At 51.7% G+C, this 17,247-nt stretch overlaps 1 protein-coding gene across 1 annotated transcript; it reads right to left on the bottom strand.

The window, feature by feature from the left end:
* Window positions 1-137: 137 nt before the first annotated feature.
* On the bottom strand, window positions 138-17,136 carry IUM83_18080 (uncharacterized protein; the record flags this gene model as incomplete). Its single annotated transcript, XM_067943060.1, has 6 exons — window positions 138-170; window positions 322-1,156; window positions 1,231-1,317; window positions 1,396-2,189; window positions 2,272-2,322; window positions 14,920-17,136. 6 exons carry the CDS (start codon window positions 17,134-17,136, stop codon window positions 138-140), a joined length of 4,017 nt encoding a protein of 1,338 aa, XP_067780768.1.
* Window positions 17,137-17,247: the final 111 nt, after the last annotated feature.

The following is a 17,247-nucleotide window of genomic DNA, read 5'->3' as shown; positions in this document are numbered from 1 at the left end:
CTGTTACCATTCGGGACCTGTGAGAGGAGTGTACCATGGGCTAACTCGCTGGGGTACATGCATGCACTCAGAACTTACATTGCTATCCTGGAGCGCATGCGTGAAGGTGACGCACCACTACGAGGAAATATTTGTATTCACATCCATTTAAAAATCTTCGTGCCCTGTTCCTACACAGTATATACATGCATTACACAAACAAAACGCTCTTACTTCGCACGGTTCACGCACGACGGCAAAACTGCATCAGGGGGAGTCTCCTGCGCGTTGAGATGCCTCCCTCTCTCCAGTAGGCGACAAGGGTGGGAGACTCACACGCACCTCTCCAGCTTCACGCGTGAGGAAGTCAAGCATAGCTGCGCTGCGACTTATCACCGAATGCATGATCGCCGCCTGCAGGAACATGTTTAATACCTCCTGCCGATGCTTCGCAACCGGCGCCCGCGTGCTCGGGAGAAACGTTCGCGGCGGGAGTGGCGGAAGGCCGTCCAGCAAATACCCTGCAGCTTCCAGCTTCGTGCACAGCTCTCGGAACTCACTAAAGCGTCGGAACACCGTCCACTGGTATGGCCCGCCGTACACTTGAATCTGGAACACACTGAAAGACAGCAACTTGTCGATCGCACGATTCGGCACGTTGGCGTGGGCATCCTTGTTCTGCAGATGACAAACCTCCACACGCACAGAGCGTAGAGGTTGTGATCGCAGGTCGTCGTTTGACAATCCGGTGACTGTCGTGTCCTGGACGTTCTCCATCAGCACATGCAGGTCAGTACGGTCTTCATCGTTGTTCATCAACCCCGTTGCACCACTACCAAAACGACCACTACTAATGATCCGAGACTCCTCCTGACTCTTCTCCAGATTCAAAAGCAGATATCGTGTGGCCGACACATCTACGCGTGCAGAGTCGACTGCAACACGGAAGTTGGTCGCCGCCACCTCGTTGTCACATTCGATATTGTAGGACCGAGATGGAGATGTGGACTGGCCAATCTTGAGTGTGGCGCCTTCGACTATGACCTCCAGCGTCGAGTCAAGCGCAACTTCCCACAACTTCTGCCCAGTCTTGCCGCTCAAGCAGATAAGACGCTTGTCCGTCAGTAACAAGAGCCCACGGTGCGGCTCGATACCATAGTCCACATGATACACATAACTGCATTCAACCACATCCAAACAACACTAATTAGATAGTCAGTAGATACATAGATTCATGCAGTTGACACGTACTCATCCGTGGCATCCAGTGACGTGAGGAGCAATACCGCGTAGCCCCGGGCTTCACGCTCCGAGTACGACACAAGTACACCGTCCGAACTGTACAAACACAAACCAAGCCGTTGTGTTAGTCGGCAAGACATCGAAATATGGTCAACGTAAAACGTTACCACATACCAGATGCGACGCGGTAGCCGAAAGCGTGTGACTGTGTCGAACGCGTTGCGGTCAGTACCGTCCAAAGACTCTGCACTAGTCTTGGCTCCTCGCGACAGACTAGTGAGCAGGTCCAAGAATCCGGCGGTCGGCTTCACTATCAAACCAGCGACGCCCTTTCCGATGCCCACCACGAATCCACCAGCTCCATCTTGCTCCGCCCCACGCACTGGCGCAGCCACGACACCCTTGATGCCATCCCAGACACCTCCAACAAGTCCTTTGCTTCCTTCTGCGATAGCATCGCCCAGGTCGTTAATCTTTTTGATTTGTCGCGTCGATGCACGTTGTCTCTGCACGTTGTACTGCTCATCCATAGCCAGTAAAGCGATACCCTTGCCAAGCGTTTCCGTGATTTTCCCCGTAGTGTGGAAGATACCTACTGCAGTGTTGCGCAACAAGCTTTTGGAGCCTTTTGTCATACCTGTTCGTAGGTTATCGATACGTAGGCCGTTCTCATCCTCCAGCAGCATTTGCGCGGGCGTGTAGAAGAAGTCCTTGACGCCAGTACCCAGAGTGCTTACGAGGCCAATTGGGTTTCCCAAGAAGTCTACCGACCCCATAATACTGTACCAACTGCGCAAACCATGGTGAAGGTAATGTTGCATGGCATAAAATGCCAATGTGTGCGTTGTTTCCAGCAGATTCTCGACGTAAAACTCCGGCACCCGGATAGGTGCTTGGTCCAGATTCGACACCAACGCAGCTGCTGCACTGATGAGCGTACTCAAAACGGATGACATGTCTGGTGAAAGCTACAAAATACAAATCAAAATGAAACATCAGAAAGTTTTCAGAGGTGACGATGAACGAGCATAATAGAAGGAAGGCACCCACCAGTGATAGCAGCAGTGATCGATCTGCGGTGCTCGTAAATGTCACGTTGACCTTAACAGGACACAACAAAAGCCAACGCAGAAGCACTTTCATGTTTGCCCCTCCCCCACTTCTTGTGTTACCCCCTGCTGCGGTAGACAACAGCGTAGGCGTAGACCATTCGATTTCCAGTAGCTTCAGAGCCAAGTTAGAGCCGAACTCGTCACCACGCCGCTCTTTTAGCTTGGTTGAGCGCGAACTTGACGCGGTATGAGACCATTCCACACCGGAAAACACGTGGGCCAATGCCACAAGCGTCGCATCCTCCAGCTTAATTTCCAACTCTTGTAGCTGACCGAAGATGTATTCGAACTGGATGACGTTCGGTTGGCGGCTGAATACAGCCATCAACTGAACTGTCGGTAATAGCATCGGGCTATCTCCCTCTCCTGCACCCTGACTGGGTTTCCCTCCTTTGTCCTGCGTCATCGCGTAGCCTTCTTCCTGCATTTGTGCATCCAAAAGACGCATTGGGCGCAGCAACACTGGATAGTTCGTGTCTAGAAGTTGGTTGTCGATCTGAAAGTGACCGATTCGTGCATTAAGCACTTGTTTTCCGTCCGAGATCTGACCATAGCTCAACTGAATACCTGCTGAAGCATTTTGGTCGGAAAGAGATATGCATAACACTTCTTGAGGTTGTTGAGGCCCTGCAGCAGATGCTGTCGAGCTCCAAGCACCATCATCCACGACAGAGATACAAATACGCGCAACTTCAAGCTGGAAATGAAGACTCAAGTCTCCGTGATGCTGAGACGCTCGCAGAGGATTGATGAAATCCCACTTCAATGCCAACCGTAACTGTCCAATCATTTCCAATGCCGAGTGTTGGTGTGTACGTTGTTGTGGAGAGTACAATGCACATATCCGTTCATTGAAAGTAAGAGCAGCTGGCTCAGTCATTGGATTTCCATCCATAGACATAGGATTCGAGGCAAGAGAGAGAGAGGATGGAGGCAGTGGCACCCAACACTCTGCTAAGAGCACGTCGAAGCGAGAATCTTGCTTACTGTGATCAAGATGATCCATCATAGCATCGTCACCAAAGAAGTAGAGGAACGGCACGATGCTTGACTCTTGTGAGGCCGACAGGCCATGATCCGATGTCTCGTTGCGTAAGTACACACGTACAAGCACCTGCTCATCTCCAGCGCCTGCGGCGGGCTTTGTGCTCGATGTCTCGACGAACTCAACACGCCGATTCCACTCAGCATCATACTTCCGAACCCCAGTTTCTTCGTCCGTCGCTTGCGCGCACGGAGGCCTTGAGGTATCGTTAAACGTCATCCGCTCCGGCGTCGTCGGTTGATACAGGAAGGACAGCGTGAACGTTGCGCCAGACGCTTGTTCTTGGGTTTGCGTTCCAACGCCCTCTCCCCAATGCATTGCCTTTTCAATCACAGCGAAGGACGCGTCACGATGGAGATTCACAATAGACTTGTTGTTGGCTGCAACGACCGTATCGCCGATACGGATCTTGCCCTCATAGACAAGCGTACCGCAAGGCCCATCGCAAACAACGCCTTGAACAAGCACACGTCCGTTTCGATACACCAAATCGAGTCCCAGCATTTGACCCCGTGGGAACTCATACGTGCGAACTTGCTGCAGGTGGGCATTACTTCCCGGTGGTCTTGCGACTGATGACCCCGGTGATACCGATCCAGTCTCGTCATTCTTGTTCCGATCTGTCGGTGCGGCCGATGTAGCCGACGATTTTGCAACTGCTGATAAAGCCGAGCGCGTTGACTCTTGATACGTTATGGTGCAATACACTTTGGGTTCCAAATGATCAGTCGTCCCGTGCATGTGCTTGAAATTACTCCGAATAATCTCTGTGGGAATTTGGAGATTCGACACACCAATAAGAACGGCAGTCAACCGCTTTTCATCTCCCATCTCTTCGTACGTGCCATCACTTGTAGACTCATCAGTAGTTACCGAGACAGCAGACCCGCGAGCTGAGTTGGTACTTCGACTTCGAGTTCCAAGACTTTCTTCGTCTGCACCAACGGGTTGGGTGTCAATGTGCGCGAGACCAGAATCTTTCTTCTCTTCGGCTGTCGTATGATCAGAAACTGAGCGTAATCCTGCTGGGATGTTGGTCCCACTAGTCGAAGTATCCACAGCCTCACGCTCAAGCAGAAGCTTCAACTGTGACTTGGAGTAAACCAACACATCCAATTCCTTCTTCAGCTGATAGGCAGATAGTATATCCTTCAATTCTTTCACCGTATCAAGAGTATCTCTGCCTTCACCACTAGTCTCTGCTGCAGCAGATCGGGTTGTAAGAATTCGTCGGCAGCACATTTGAAAGCGAATTCTTGTTTCATTCTCGGTGGAACGGGACAAGCCTCCATCTTTTCGTGCCACGCGCACAGGTGCAAGGAACTCGACCACTTGTAGCTCGCTGTGTATCCCGCTTTTCGCAGAAATCATAGCAGCCGCACAATACTCTTGCAAGGGGATGCGCGCGGTAGCAATAATGGAGGAACCGAAGAGAATCTTATCGGCTTCACGTACCTCCACGATGATTTCTGCACCAACGCCAAATACGTGGGGACTTAATTCCTCTTTAGCATCTTCATCACTCAGCAATAGCGCACTTAGAACCGCACGCGAATTAGGTGCAGGTAGCCATCGCGGAAATATAGTTGTGGACTGAGGGGCAAGCTTTGACCTGACTTCCTCACCTTCCGTTTTCAACGAGAATGTGATGAACGGCTGGCATGAAGTCAAATCACTGCGCCCGGCTTGGAGGAACACATTCTCCAGGTATGTCGCGTCAACTAGTCGTACACAGAGTGCTAGCGCTTCCACTTCCTTCTCTTCTTCAACCGACGGCATAGTACTGCCATCTTCACCACCCTGTGGAATTGACCCTGGAGTTGCAACTTCATCAGTGGTAAGCTTGCCTCCCGCTTCTGCAACATCTGATGCAAAGCGCACGCGTTTCTTCTTTACCGGTACCTCTTGCACAATGTCATCATCAGATCCATCCGTCACCTGGGCGGTGTGTGCCGCGAGAACATGCGAAATGAACACGATAGACGTGTTATAGCGCTTCCAACTGCGAAGAAGCGTTGCGCGCCGCCGTCGCTTATGCTCCCCAGAGAAGCCAGGTAGCATATCTGTCACTAGTAAGGTCTTCGTAGTCTCATCCAGTAATACCTCGGCCCACAGTCGCTTCTTAATGACTCCTTCAGACACATCGATCGTTGGTAGCCGCTGGAGTTTTTTCAATTGTACCTCAAAGCTTGCGACCACTTGGGCTTGGCCTACTGTGGCTGCTCGGGAAAGAGCCGTAACAGGTTCGTCACTTTCTCCTCGCTCCGCTGATGATGACTTGGCTTTTACTTCTTCCTGGCGGTGGCCATGTAGTGGATGCTCCTTTCGCAACGCCCCAACGCCCAATCCTGCAACCTTTTGCACCTGTACAAATACGGTCGGGAACGAAGAGAAGCGGAATGGCACGTAGTCGATTGTGTGAAAAGGTAGGACTGGCTCTCCACCTTCGAAGCCAATAGTCACATTTCCCTTGTCGTCTTTCACAAGCGTTTTTTGCCACACAACCAGCGCCAAGTTGCTACACTCATTCTTGATCTTGAAAGGAACAAACCCTTCGTTCTCTTTGTGTTTCACAGTTAGTGTGTGCTCTCTGTCGTCTTCGTCGTATCCATAAGAAGATGGTGGAGAAAAGCGGACGGGTTGGTTTCCCTCCTCCAGGTAAACCAAGAACGACGGGTCATGAAGCTCAACCGCTACGTTGAGCTGAATACCTTCGGTGAGCGTTCGCTCTGCGTCGCTGTAATCATCTTCGTCGTCGTAGAACAGACCTGTTTCTTCATCTTCTTCGACGTGCTCTCGCTTAGAGACGTTTCCTTCAAAGCACTCAGGAAGGCATGGCGGTGCTGGCCGAACCTTTGACTTCACACGCAGCACAAAGTTACCCACTGACGAAAGTTCGAACGGCGCACTCCACTGGGACGAATTGGCATACGAAACGGTGTCACGTGCATCGTGACGTTTGTCAGGCAGCACAAAGCAAATCTGAACCCGTGAGGGTAAGCGTGAATCGCTCCAGTGAAAAATTTTGGTCTCTTGGGGGCGAATCACAATCACAGAATTCGGATCTGTCGAACGCTCCTGACGAATACGAATGTCAAACCGGTTTGAAGTGTTGATAAAATAGTATCGTGGAACCAAAGTTACAACACGCGACCGAGAAAACTTTTCCGGGCCTTGCTCAATCATCACACCAAACTCGTACTGCTTAAAGGTTGACTTCAGGCCATCTGACGGAGCCCCAAATTCTGCAATCGTCGACAGTAGCGATCGGGCATCGCGCGACCGGTTGGTAGGCACAAGAATCTGACCTCGCACGCCCACAGCACTGATATCAAATGGCTCGGATTGCACCTCACGTTCACCCTTACCACCCTTGATGCCAATCTTCATTTTCGATACAACTTGCTTGCTCTCACACGAGAAGACCGAAAGTGAGACAGCGGATGATTCATCCCCAGCGTCACCCTTGTCGTCATACAAGCGTCCAGGGTGGTTGGAGGGGATTAAATAGTCATCTGCTGTGTAGAATGCAAGCGATAGCGACGTCCGATCAATCAACCAGTACTCCGTAAACACCCGGCACACTACAGGGCACAGTGCGTTTAGTGCACGCGACCGTAGTTTTTCCAGCTGGGTGATCTCGACGCAAATTGTCAGCTTGTTCGCAGGTGTTGGGGCTTCCAACTCGGTGTCGTCCCGCATATTCAATTCGATTCGTTCACAGAACGATTGGCAGCCGTAAATGAATGTGTCTCTGGACCAGCGAGAGAACCTTCTCAGTTGAATCTGCGGTAATGCAAGACTAAGTCCAACCACTGTCGGAGTTTGAACAACCTCCCCGTTATCCAAATCGCGCTCCAAGATATCCAACTCCGCGACGCAAGCAGAGCCACCGGAGGGCACCTTTCCATTCGCACCCGAGAATGAAGGTGCATTTTTCGCCACCCAAACCACTTCAGCTTCAGATTTCATGCAAACAGTGCGATATGACAACTCATAGGGCACAAGATTTTCCAGCACGATAGGCGGACGCAAGGTTATTGTTGTTTCATGGCGTTCGGATTTGCGAAGCGCAGTCAGAATTACTTGGAATGGCGGTAGCGAGACGCCAAACGTAAACTCTGGGGCGTCCTCGCTTCCTGTGCTGGGATGGACATCCCAGTAAAAGGTCAAAGCCTTGCGTAACTCCAGTGACCCAACATTCTGGCGACGGTTTGAGCGACTCCGAAACTTGTTGTCATTTGACCGCAATAGCGACGCGATGGAAAGCGCATCCGAGCGCTGAACCTGTCCATTAGAGAGCAATGGGCGAAAAGCAATCGTCCCCGATTCGAGATATTGGATGGGGATATAGTGTGCTGCCTTGCCACCGGGCTCTATAGTTTCTTCTCGTACGTCATTGTAGATGACTTGAATTGGAACACTAAAGAAATTCGTGAGCTGCACCTTTCCACGTAATCGTAGCACAAGTGTACCCTGTTCCGCAACGGTTTCGCAAATAATGCTTTCTCCATGCCACGAATCTCGTTGTTTGCCACTACTCTCGAGATGAAGGTAGCTCCGATTTGAATATCCAATAGGCACGGGAATAGCTTTGGAAGAAGTTGTTTTTTGGCCATGAGACTGCGGCTTTAGCCACAGCAAACGACGTAGTGGAGATGTTACACACCCAGCAGGCGCTTCGTGCGCTACAATTTCGGTTGCGGCACGTTCACCGCTTTCGACACGGATCCACTTTGTGTCTGAAGAAGAAATGTCGTTCAGCATTGTAGATAGCCGGCGGCGACTCCAGGCATTGCTGTTAAACATTGCTGTTCCAGCCTTCAAGATGTCGTCATTGGTGTCTGCACCTGGAACTTCGGTTGGCATTTCGATTGATCCTGTTGGTCTTCGAGATGATGACGGAGTTCCTCCTGCGGTAGGATTTGCGCCAGCCGAGGATGACGGGTGGGTTGCAACGACAAATGGGATACCAGATTGGTTGTCTACGTAAATGAATGGGCCCAGGCGCGATGATAACGCCTCATCAGCCGCCGTCACTTTCGTAACTAAAGCGAAAAAATGCACCAACACGTTGATCACATTGCGCGATACATTGATGTTGAAGTCGTCTTTCACAACGATCATGAATGCATTTGCCAACTTGGCACCGTCTTGAACATCAGGTTGCTCCAAAAGCTCGCGATAAATGAAATTCTTCGATTCCCATGAATGTGCAGCCGCATTCGTAAACACCTCGGTTCGCGAAGAGCGGAATAGACACAAAGGCATTCCATCGCAACGCAGTGCTGCACCTGTAGGAGATACCGACTGTCGCTCCGACATACAATAGTCGCACAATACACCACCCTTTCCATGAAATGCCATGTTCACCTCGAAGTCTTCAAGCACAGGTTCCCACACTGCGAGTTGAGAGTTATATGCTTGAATCCCAAAGCGCAAGCTAGTTAGCGCTGTGAACTTGTCTTCTAATCTTCCTCGAATGTCCGCATGCAGCGTCGCTACTCGAAAGTGGAGTAGAGGTAGGAGCATGTTGTGGAAATCGTTTACAACCGTCGCGTTTACTCCCGGGAGTGTGAACTCCAGTATCTTCAGGTTCTCAAGGAATGAAGCGTACGCAAAAATCGACTTTCGTTTTCTTCTATGCTTTCTCCGTGAAGCCGTACGAGCCTTCTCCGTGATATCATCAGCATCTGCAGCGCCTTCAGATGCATCGGCGACTTCGACGGTCTTGTCGACGGCAGCACTGCTCTTTCCCTCGCGCTGTGGCGATCTGGACCTCGTTTTGCTAGATACGATCGATAATGCGAAGGGTATTGGCGCATCACCAACACCGTTATACATTAGGTATCCACCTCCTCGTGCACTTGTGGTGTCTACCGTGTGTGCGCCTTCAGCTTGAGGTCCTGAGCGAGCAGAGTTAAAATCCATTTGCTGGCCAGCGGCATTTGCCGCACCAAATTTCTTGCCTTTACTGAATGAGCGATATATCGTAAGCTCTTCGAACACGATCAGTTCTCGGTCGTAAATCACACTCTTGTCTGAGTTAAACATCGTGCTCCCGTGCTTCCAGATCGTCGTCTCAAATGCCCCGGCTGATCCTTCCGGTCCGAGATAACCGATGGCACCAAGTTGGTCATACTTCCGGATCAGGGTTGGCTGAGGTACATCCCTAGCAGCGGTAGGGGTATCCAGTGCTTCATCCTTGGAAGGCGATTTGTCCTTTACAGACTGTTCATCACTATCACTCTCGTTGTCTACCACAGCCTCCAAGATAATTCTATCCCCGTAGTAGATTTCGTCGCCAATCTGCCGTCGACTGCCGGACGCTGGCAAGATTCGGAATGCTACGCTTTGGACCAGTTGTCGTTGTTGAGCTGTGTATGGCAGAACAAGGTAACGTTTGCGCCAAGTCGAGTTATAGAAACCAACTACTGGTCGCGTTTCAAGCCGCCCACGGAAGCTCGCAGAAACTAAGTAAATCAATGATGTTCCGTATAGGGCAGCTGCGCGTTGGCGCTCACTTTTCTTCGCTGCGATCGAAGTGAGACCAGACCGCGGGGAGGAAGGCGATCGACGACGCCCGTTCCATGACGAAGTTTCACTGTCGGCACCACCACCAGAAAGAGAAGAGATTGAAGAGCCTGACATCGAACGTCTCTTTTGGCCACCTTGAGTGTTAGGTGGCGAAGCAACTGATGGTCGTCGAAAGATATGTTCCATTGCTGCTAGCATTGTACAGAAATCCAAATACCCGAATCGCAATTCCATCACGCGATCGAATGTTGTTCGGAAGCGAAGAAAGTGGGAACGAAGATCCATTTGCAATACAGTCTCCATATCGATAGGCTTTAAGCAATCGGCAGATGCAGCTGTTGCCGCTTGCTCCGTCGCCCACACACTCTCCTCCGACAAACGGGATGTTGCGTGAATATTTTCGAGAGCGACACAAAACTGCAGTTGGTTTCGGCTGTGTGCGGGGGATTCTTTTGTTTTCTCTTCGACGGCAGGACATTCGTCTTCGTTCGTTTGCTGGAGATAATTCAGAATGACGGACGACTCCCACGACAGCATTAGCGCCCGCGATTTAAGTTTGTGTGGGTCTTCTACAAGTAACAGCACAGACGGTCCTAAATTCAACTCGAGGCTAATACGGCGATAAATCGGTGGTATCATCGTCGCTTCTTCCGGTTCAGTTTTGCATGCATCTCCTTCGCCATCTCCCCGACTACTCACAGATGCGTCCTCCTCTGCACTCCACCCTGAAGGCATTGTCAAGAACTGAAGCACATCGTAATGAATGTTTGATGGAATCACTTTGAATCCAGCAACATCAATAACCAGGTCCATCCTTCCCTCTGTTCCGACCACAGGAGTCGGCTTTTCATCTCCAGATTTATCGGAATGTGCACCACCCTGACTTGTCATTGTCGACGACATTGCTGAATAGGCAGATAGCTCGGAATCCGTGCGCCTCAGCGAAAGCTCCGATCCAAACAGACCGACAATAGCTCTGGAAGACACACTCCTAAACTGAGTCCGTGGCGTTCGCAAGCCATTTCCATGGGAAGTAAAAGCAGGATCGAAACCTATTGTTGCTATATCCACATCAAAACTTTCGCGTCCAAACTGAATTTTAATTGCCTTCTGCAAGCCTTCTTTACATTTCTCAAACACCACCACATCACGATAAGATGGTGACAGCTTTGAGTTCACACGCGAATCTCGAATGTGAACGCCCTCTAGATCAATATCTGCGGTTAACCTTCCGTTAGCGAAGTTGTAGTCAGCACGTCCCGTGAGGACCGCGAGAGACAGAACACAAATTGACCCATCATTGGTTTTGCCTTTTTCAGCCATATCAAGGTCACCACTATTTGAAGGGTGATATCCATGCTGGCCCTGCAAAATTTCCATTGTAATTTCGGGGACATGTAGCTCTAGCATGATGTGACGCTCTTCTGCTACTTCTGGAACCTCCGAAACACTTGCTCCATTACTTGCTTCATCTCCATCTTCCACAATTCTTCCAGAAGAGGAATTTCCGTCAAGGCTACGAGATAGAGATAACCGACGAGACGACACACGCGCAATCACCATTGCAGAAGTATCTCCGCCTTGCGTGAACTTGTACCGACTACGCTCACGATAGTTCTGGAACGGCACCCGCAATACAAAGGCGTATTGTTCTTGATTGCAGACTAAGCGAACAGGACTGTAACTAAGATTCAACGTCCAATCGGCATGTGAGCGGAAGTCCATTGACAAAGAGTAATTAGTCAGCCCCAACAGACTTTGCGTGATAAATCCTCCGCCCCCAAGCCGTTTGTCAACATCATCGCGGTCCACAAGAATAGTCGAGACAATCCGAAGCGCTTTCATATCCAATTGCAGCTGTTTCAGCGACGAGTTCAGCAAGACCTTGGCCACGATCCGATTCTCCATACCGAGGAAACTGTTCACAATGCCCTCATTAGATGCACGGAAAGTGTCAAATCGAAGCAAAAGTGACTCCGACGACATACGATGCGGGGGCATTTCCAACACCGTATCTTCCAGACGGATATCGACGAGCGGGAACATTGAAACAACATCAGAGCCTAGGAACTCGCCTGCAGGTGCATCATCATCAGCTTCTTCTGGCTCTTCATTCAATTGTGCTTGCGTAGGGACCCCTTGGCCGTCCGAAAGCTGAAAATCACCCTCCCACAACATATCTGCTTGTTCTCGAGATAAAATCGACAACACTGTCTCCAACAAAACACCCTTCATCCAATAGTTGCGCATGTCATCCACGAAGCTATAGAGGAAGCGAATTCGTGGTGATTTCAGGTGCACAGAATATCGACTACTATACCCAGGGTGCCAAGCTTCCTGGATGGAGTCTGCACCATAAAACTGAGCGGCGCATGAAAACACAGCAGGGACATCATCGAGAGCGTTTAAGATTTCGTCCAGCGTAGGAACATGGCCCACCGCAATACCCCCGTCATATTGACGCGTATCTTGACGCTTTATCCATGCTTTATCCTCATCAGGTTCAGTGGATGTACTTCCATGTGATACGATCTCACTGAGGTGCTGATCCAACAACGATACATCGCATATTTTCAATGAAGTCAGGTACGCAAACATACTCAAGTAGCGTGGGAATCGTTGGACGCAACAGCAGAATTGCTGCGCGGTCAAGCTAGCAAAAGCTGATGGCATGCCTTCGGGTCTCTGATTATCGTCCAAGTGGAGAAACAGCGACAAACCCTCCACGTGAAGACGCAACTGCATCGACGCTGGCAACTCTTCCTCGGTATCATCCTTCGAATCTTTTGGTTCATCATCAGGGTCCTTTTCTTTTTCTGGACTGGCAACTGGAATATTGTCCAGGAACGAAGACGCCATCCACACCCCAAGCTTCTTCGAAAAAGTGCCTTCGTTTGCTTCAGTGTCCACTGATGACAGGACAGATTGCTCCTCCAGATCCGTAGCTAGCCTCTTTCTGCTTGCCGTGCTTCCTTCACTGGCACTTCTTAATGACGGAGGGAGCGAAGGCAGAGACTTCTCCTGGGTGCTTTCGTCGATAGGGTCCTCCTCATTGTGCTTGAAAAAGAAAACGAACACTTCCGCCAGTGTATCTTGGTACACATCAATCGTCAATACTCGTAAACTGGCATCAACAGAAAGCGCGGTGATAAGCGGGTCTTGCCAGACCGAGTTTTTATCCGCAGAGGGCGAAAGTGGGGAGTGTCGAGCATGTTTCCACATATCTTTGTCCTTCAAGAGCACAGCATCGGATGCAATACTCGTAATCGCTACATGAATCAGTTGCTCAGATGACGGTGGAGGCTTAACAGACGAAACACCCCCCTTGTCCGACCTCTCGTCTTGGTCAGTCACCACGCTATGATTCCCCGACTTCACAAGGAACCGCTTCGTTTCCACCACTTTCCCGGACGGCGGCATCTTGGTGAGAAGAATGTCCTCCACCAAAAACGTGCCCAGCGCGAATTCAAGTCTCCTGTCGTATGATCTCACCTTCAACCGCGTACTTATATCAACCGCACGCACACGAACAATTTTGCCCGGGCCATGGTCCATGTCTCGGACTTGCAGTGTGAGGATTACCTCACCCACCCCAAATTGCAGCTGGCAGATCACGCGTTTCCACAGCTTGAGTAAGTCATGGTCGTCGACGTCCTTTTCTCTGAAAGACTTCTTTCTTTCGAGCTGAACCTTTCGAGCTAAACCAAGGTACGGGCTACTTTCCGATGTAGTAGCTGCCCTTCCACTTGAGCCGCTACTGGATAGAGCAATCGTCCCAGGTCTCATGTAGGATGAAGTCTTCCGTACGAGCTTCGGTATACTTCGCCGTGGAGTACCCGCTGTGAGAGGCCCCATGCGCGATGGCTGTGGTGCGGCGGTGCCAGTAGCAGCAGCTCGATCAATGCAACGTTGGGCATGTACTGAAAAATTATCACCAAAGGAATGCAACAACTGCATTAACGAGCGGAAACTTGCGGCCGACAAATTCAGATTGACACTCTCGACCCCACCAAACAGCTTCAAAAGAGGTATGCTTGGATCATCCGGCGTGACGCTCATGTAAAAACTAAACGTCAGAGACGTTTTCTCCAGCAAATAGTGCCATGCAGACTTCTTGCTTGAATAATTTCGCGCTCGAAATACGCTTCTAGTGATGTTGTTGTCCTCTCCATCAATGATCTGCACTTCAATTCCAGAGATACTGATCTCCAGAACATCATATAGATTCTGCTCAGGTGAAGCTAGAACAATCATTTTGCTCGCTGCAGCTTCCTTATCATTGTTTTCAAGATTGCTTGGCATGTCACCGTCGTCAAGAATATCACTCGGATGCTTCGTCTGTGCTTTCAAATGGCCGAGGAATACTAGTAAACTTACTTCATCGCCATTAGGAGTTCCAGTGTCGGCTGGCGGTGACTGGATAATGTTGATCAAAGGAGATATGACATCCAAACGCATGTCGACTTTAGTTCTTCGAGCTAGAGCGTCACGTAACTGCGCAGCACTGTACCGTTGCAGGCTTTGTGCTCTTTTCCACGCACTCTGCTCGAGCCCGGACAAATCCACGTTAACGGGGCGAGAAAACACGGCCACCACATCCAGAAGAAACATCAAATTAACATTGCACTTGATCGGTTGGGTCACTAATGACACTCGGAGCAAATGAGCTCCAGGTGTGTCACCAGTAATGGCCAGCTCAGAACGCTTTGGATCCATGTCCAGATCATCAGCTTTCGGTTGGCGTTCAGATTCAATGCTGAGTTGTATCAACGGGAGCTCCTTCTCGCAATGACGAAGCCGCACACTACTCATTTGGTTACGAACACCAACTGGGTGATACTCCAGTACCTCTTCCATTTCCATTCGCTGAAGGAAAAAATCTGTCCCCGAGGAATTCACCGAGCTCCTTCTGTACGACAGTCGATCATGAACAGAAGATTTGGAACTCTGGCAGAAATATGCGTCACGTAGCTGAAGGCCCACCTCTAAGCATGACGGTCGCACCAGAAATTGAATCTCCACATCATCCAACGACGCAGTTAGATACGAAGACGAAGTAGATTTCAAAAGTGCCGCGTTATTCGCTCCTTCGCGTAACGTGAGCCCACTGAGATCGGCCGGAACATCCTCAAGACTAAGTCCGAAGCTTGCCTTGCAAAGGGTGAGCTGGAAACGGTACAAAATGTGCTGGTGCTCTTGCGCCATGCGCTTCTTGCGCACAGCAGCATCCTCGATCTCGCCACTGTCAGATACTTTGCTCTCATTGTCATCTTCCACTGGATGAAAATCAATCGCCTCGTACAAATCTTTGGTGTCTTGATCACTCCATTTCACATCCTCAACACGCATATCACCACCTCTTCTAGATGTTGTATCTTGCCCCGAGGACCCACCTTGCGTTGTGCCAGCACCTGTAAGCCATGTGGCGTACGACCAAAGACGCGAGCTAGCGGGGACTTCAGACCCTTGGGAACCCCCACCTTCACCCTTGAGCTCGCTCTCGCGCTGGCGTTGCAGCTTGCTCAGGACCTCCTTTTCTTTCTCCTTATCAGCAATACATTTGCGCACAGCACGACGAAGTCTAATCAATTCCTGGACTTCCATACCAAACTCGAGGTCATCAAGCTCAGTGCGCGCCATTTCTTTCGGTAGCAAACGTAGTTCCGGTGGGACGAGCGTGGCAGCAAATGTCGTACCATGCTCCAGCACGAGGTACAGGTCCTTGTATCGATTTCTTTGCTGCCGCTTTTGCTCCAGTGCTTCCCAGTCCACGTGAGCCAAGCGCTCACGAACGTCCAGCAGCACGGCGTTGACTGCGTATCTCCACCATGCTCTCGGATTATCTTCTACGCGGACTCTTTTCGGCCGCAGCACCAGGTACCGAGCTTGTCGGCGTTTCACCGTCAAAAAGGAGATGAGGGAAAGCGCACTCATATACTGCTGGCGATGTAGGGACGTGCTGATCTGATCGATGCTGGCTTGGGCATCAATGTAGGTGCTTTTCTCCTCCATCACATGGACAACGGCCTCGCGATACTTGACGATACAGTGCTCAACGCGATCAACCTCCTCCAGCGACCACTGCATGCAGCTGGACAAGGCCTCCTTGAACTGTTGCACCGAGGGTATCTCGTCCTCCTCCTCGGTGAGGTCTCTCGCGACCGACCACGCCTCGGAGAACACAAAGCCTAGAGTGTACTTGCGCTCCCCCGCCAGCTTCGGCATCATGTCGAGGAACTCGCTCCAGGCCTCGTCTCCAATGGCGTCGATCGTCTCCACCAGCCAGGGCGTCCCGAGCCTCGACAGCACTCGCTCACTGAGCTCCTGGTGCGTGATCGGCAGCTTGGCGTCCCCGTCGTTCACTGTGAGCTTCATCGAGACCGTGAGCGGGTGCACGATGTAGTCGCTCTGCTTGAACAGCGGCGTGAGTGGCGCCGGCTCGCTGGCCTTCCCCGCGGCGAAGCTGCTCCTCATCAGCGTCGCGAAGGCCTCTGCGTCCTTGAGGGCGTCGGGCGGCACGGGCACGAGGGGCAGCGACCAGTAGACGCCGAGCTTGTTGACGTCCATCTTCTTGCGGATGAAGGCGCCGCCGTCCTGGGCGCGGCCCACCATGGTGTAGTTCCAGCCCTCGTCCGCCGACTTGGCGATGATGGCCTCGAGCGTCATCCCCAGCGCGTAGGGGCGGCCGGGCTCGGACACGGCGTCCTCCAGGCGCAGGTGCAGGTGCTGCACGTGCAGCTGCACGTTGTCCAGCAGCTTGGCCAGCAGCTTGAACAGGAAGCTCTGCGTCCAGCTGCGGTGCGGCGGCTGCGTCTGCTGCGTGCGCTCGCTGAAGGCCGTGGCCTTCTCCACGGCGTCCACGGCCGCGCGCTTGCGCTGCAGCGTCTGCCGCTTGTGGCGCCGCTCGTCGGGCGTCGCCTGCTCCTGCGCGTGCGCGTCCGCCGCGCCCACGCGCAGCAGCAGACTCACGTCCTGGATGTCCACGCGGATGGGCTGGCCGGCCAGGTTCGTCCACGGCAGGTCGATGCGCAGCCGGCGCAGCGTGCCCTTGGCCAGCCGCACGTGGCCCGGCAGCGGGAAGGCGTCGGGCTGCAGCTCCACGGCCTCCACCTCGATCTGCCCGTTCCAGACGCTGATCTGCAGCGCCGCCGGGTCGATGTTCTTCACGTAGCTGCCCAGCACGGCGTCCAGCACCACGTGCGCGTAGCGCTGCAGGAACATGGCGGCCGGGCGCTCGCTCGCGGCGCGATCGCAGAGCGGAGACCTTCCTTCTTCTTCGCGCCACTTGCTTGCTGATTGAAGGGAGGCCAAAATGTACTGCCCAGATGCGAA

Source organism: Phytophthora cinnamomi (genome assembly GCF_018691715.1).
Source record: "Phytophthora cinnamomi strain GKB4 chromosome Unknown Contig125, whole genome shotgun sequence".
In the NCBI taxonomy this organism is placed as follows: domain Eukaryota; phylum Oomycota; class Peronosporomycetes; order Peronosporales; family Peronosporaceae; genus Phytophthora; species Phytophthora cinnamomi.
Note: the sequence above shows the minus strand (reverse complement) of the source record. Positions and strands in the feature narration are given on the sequence as shown.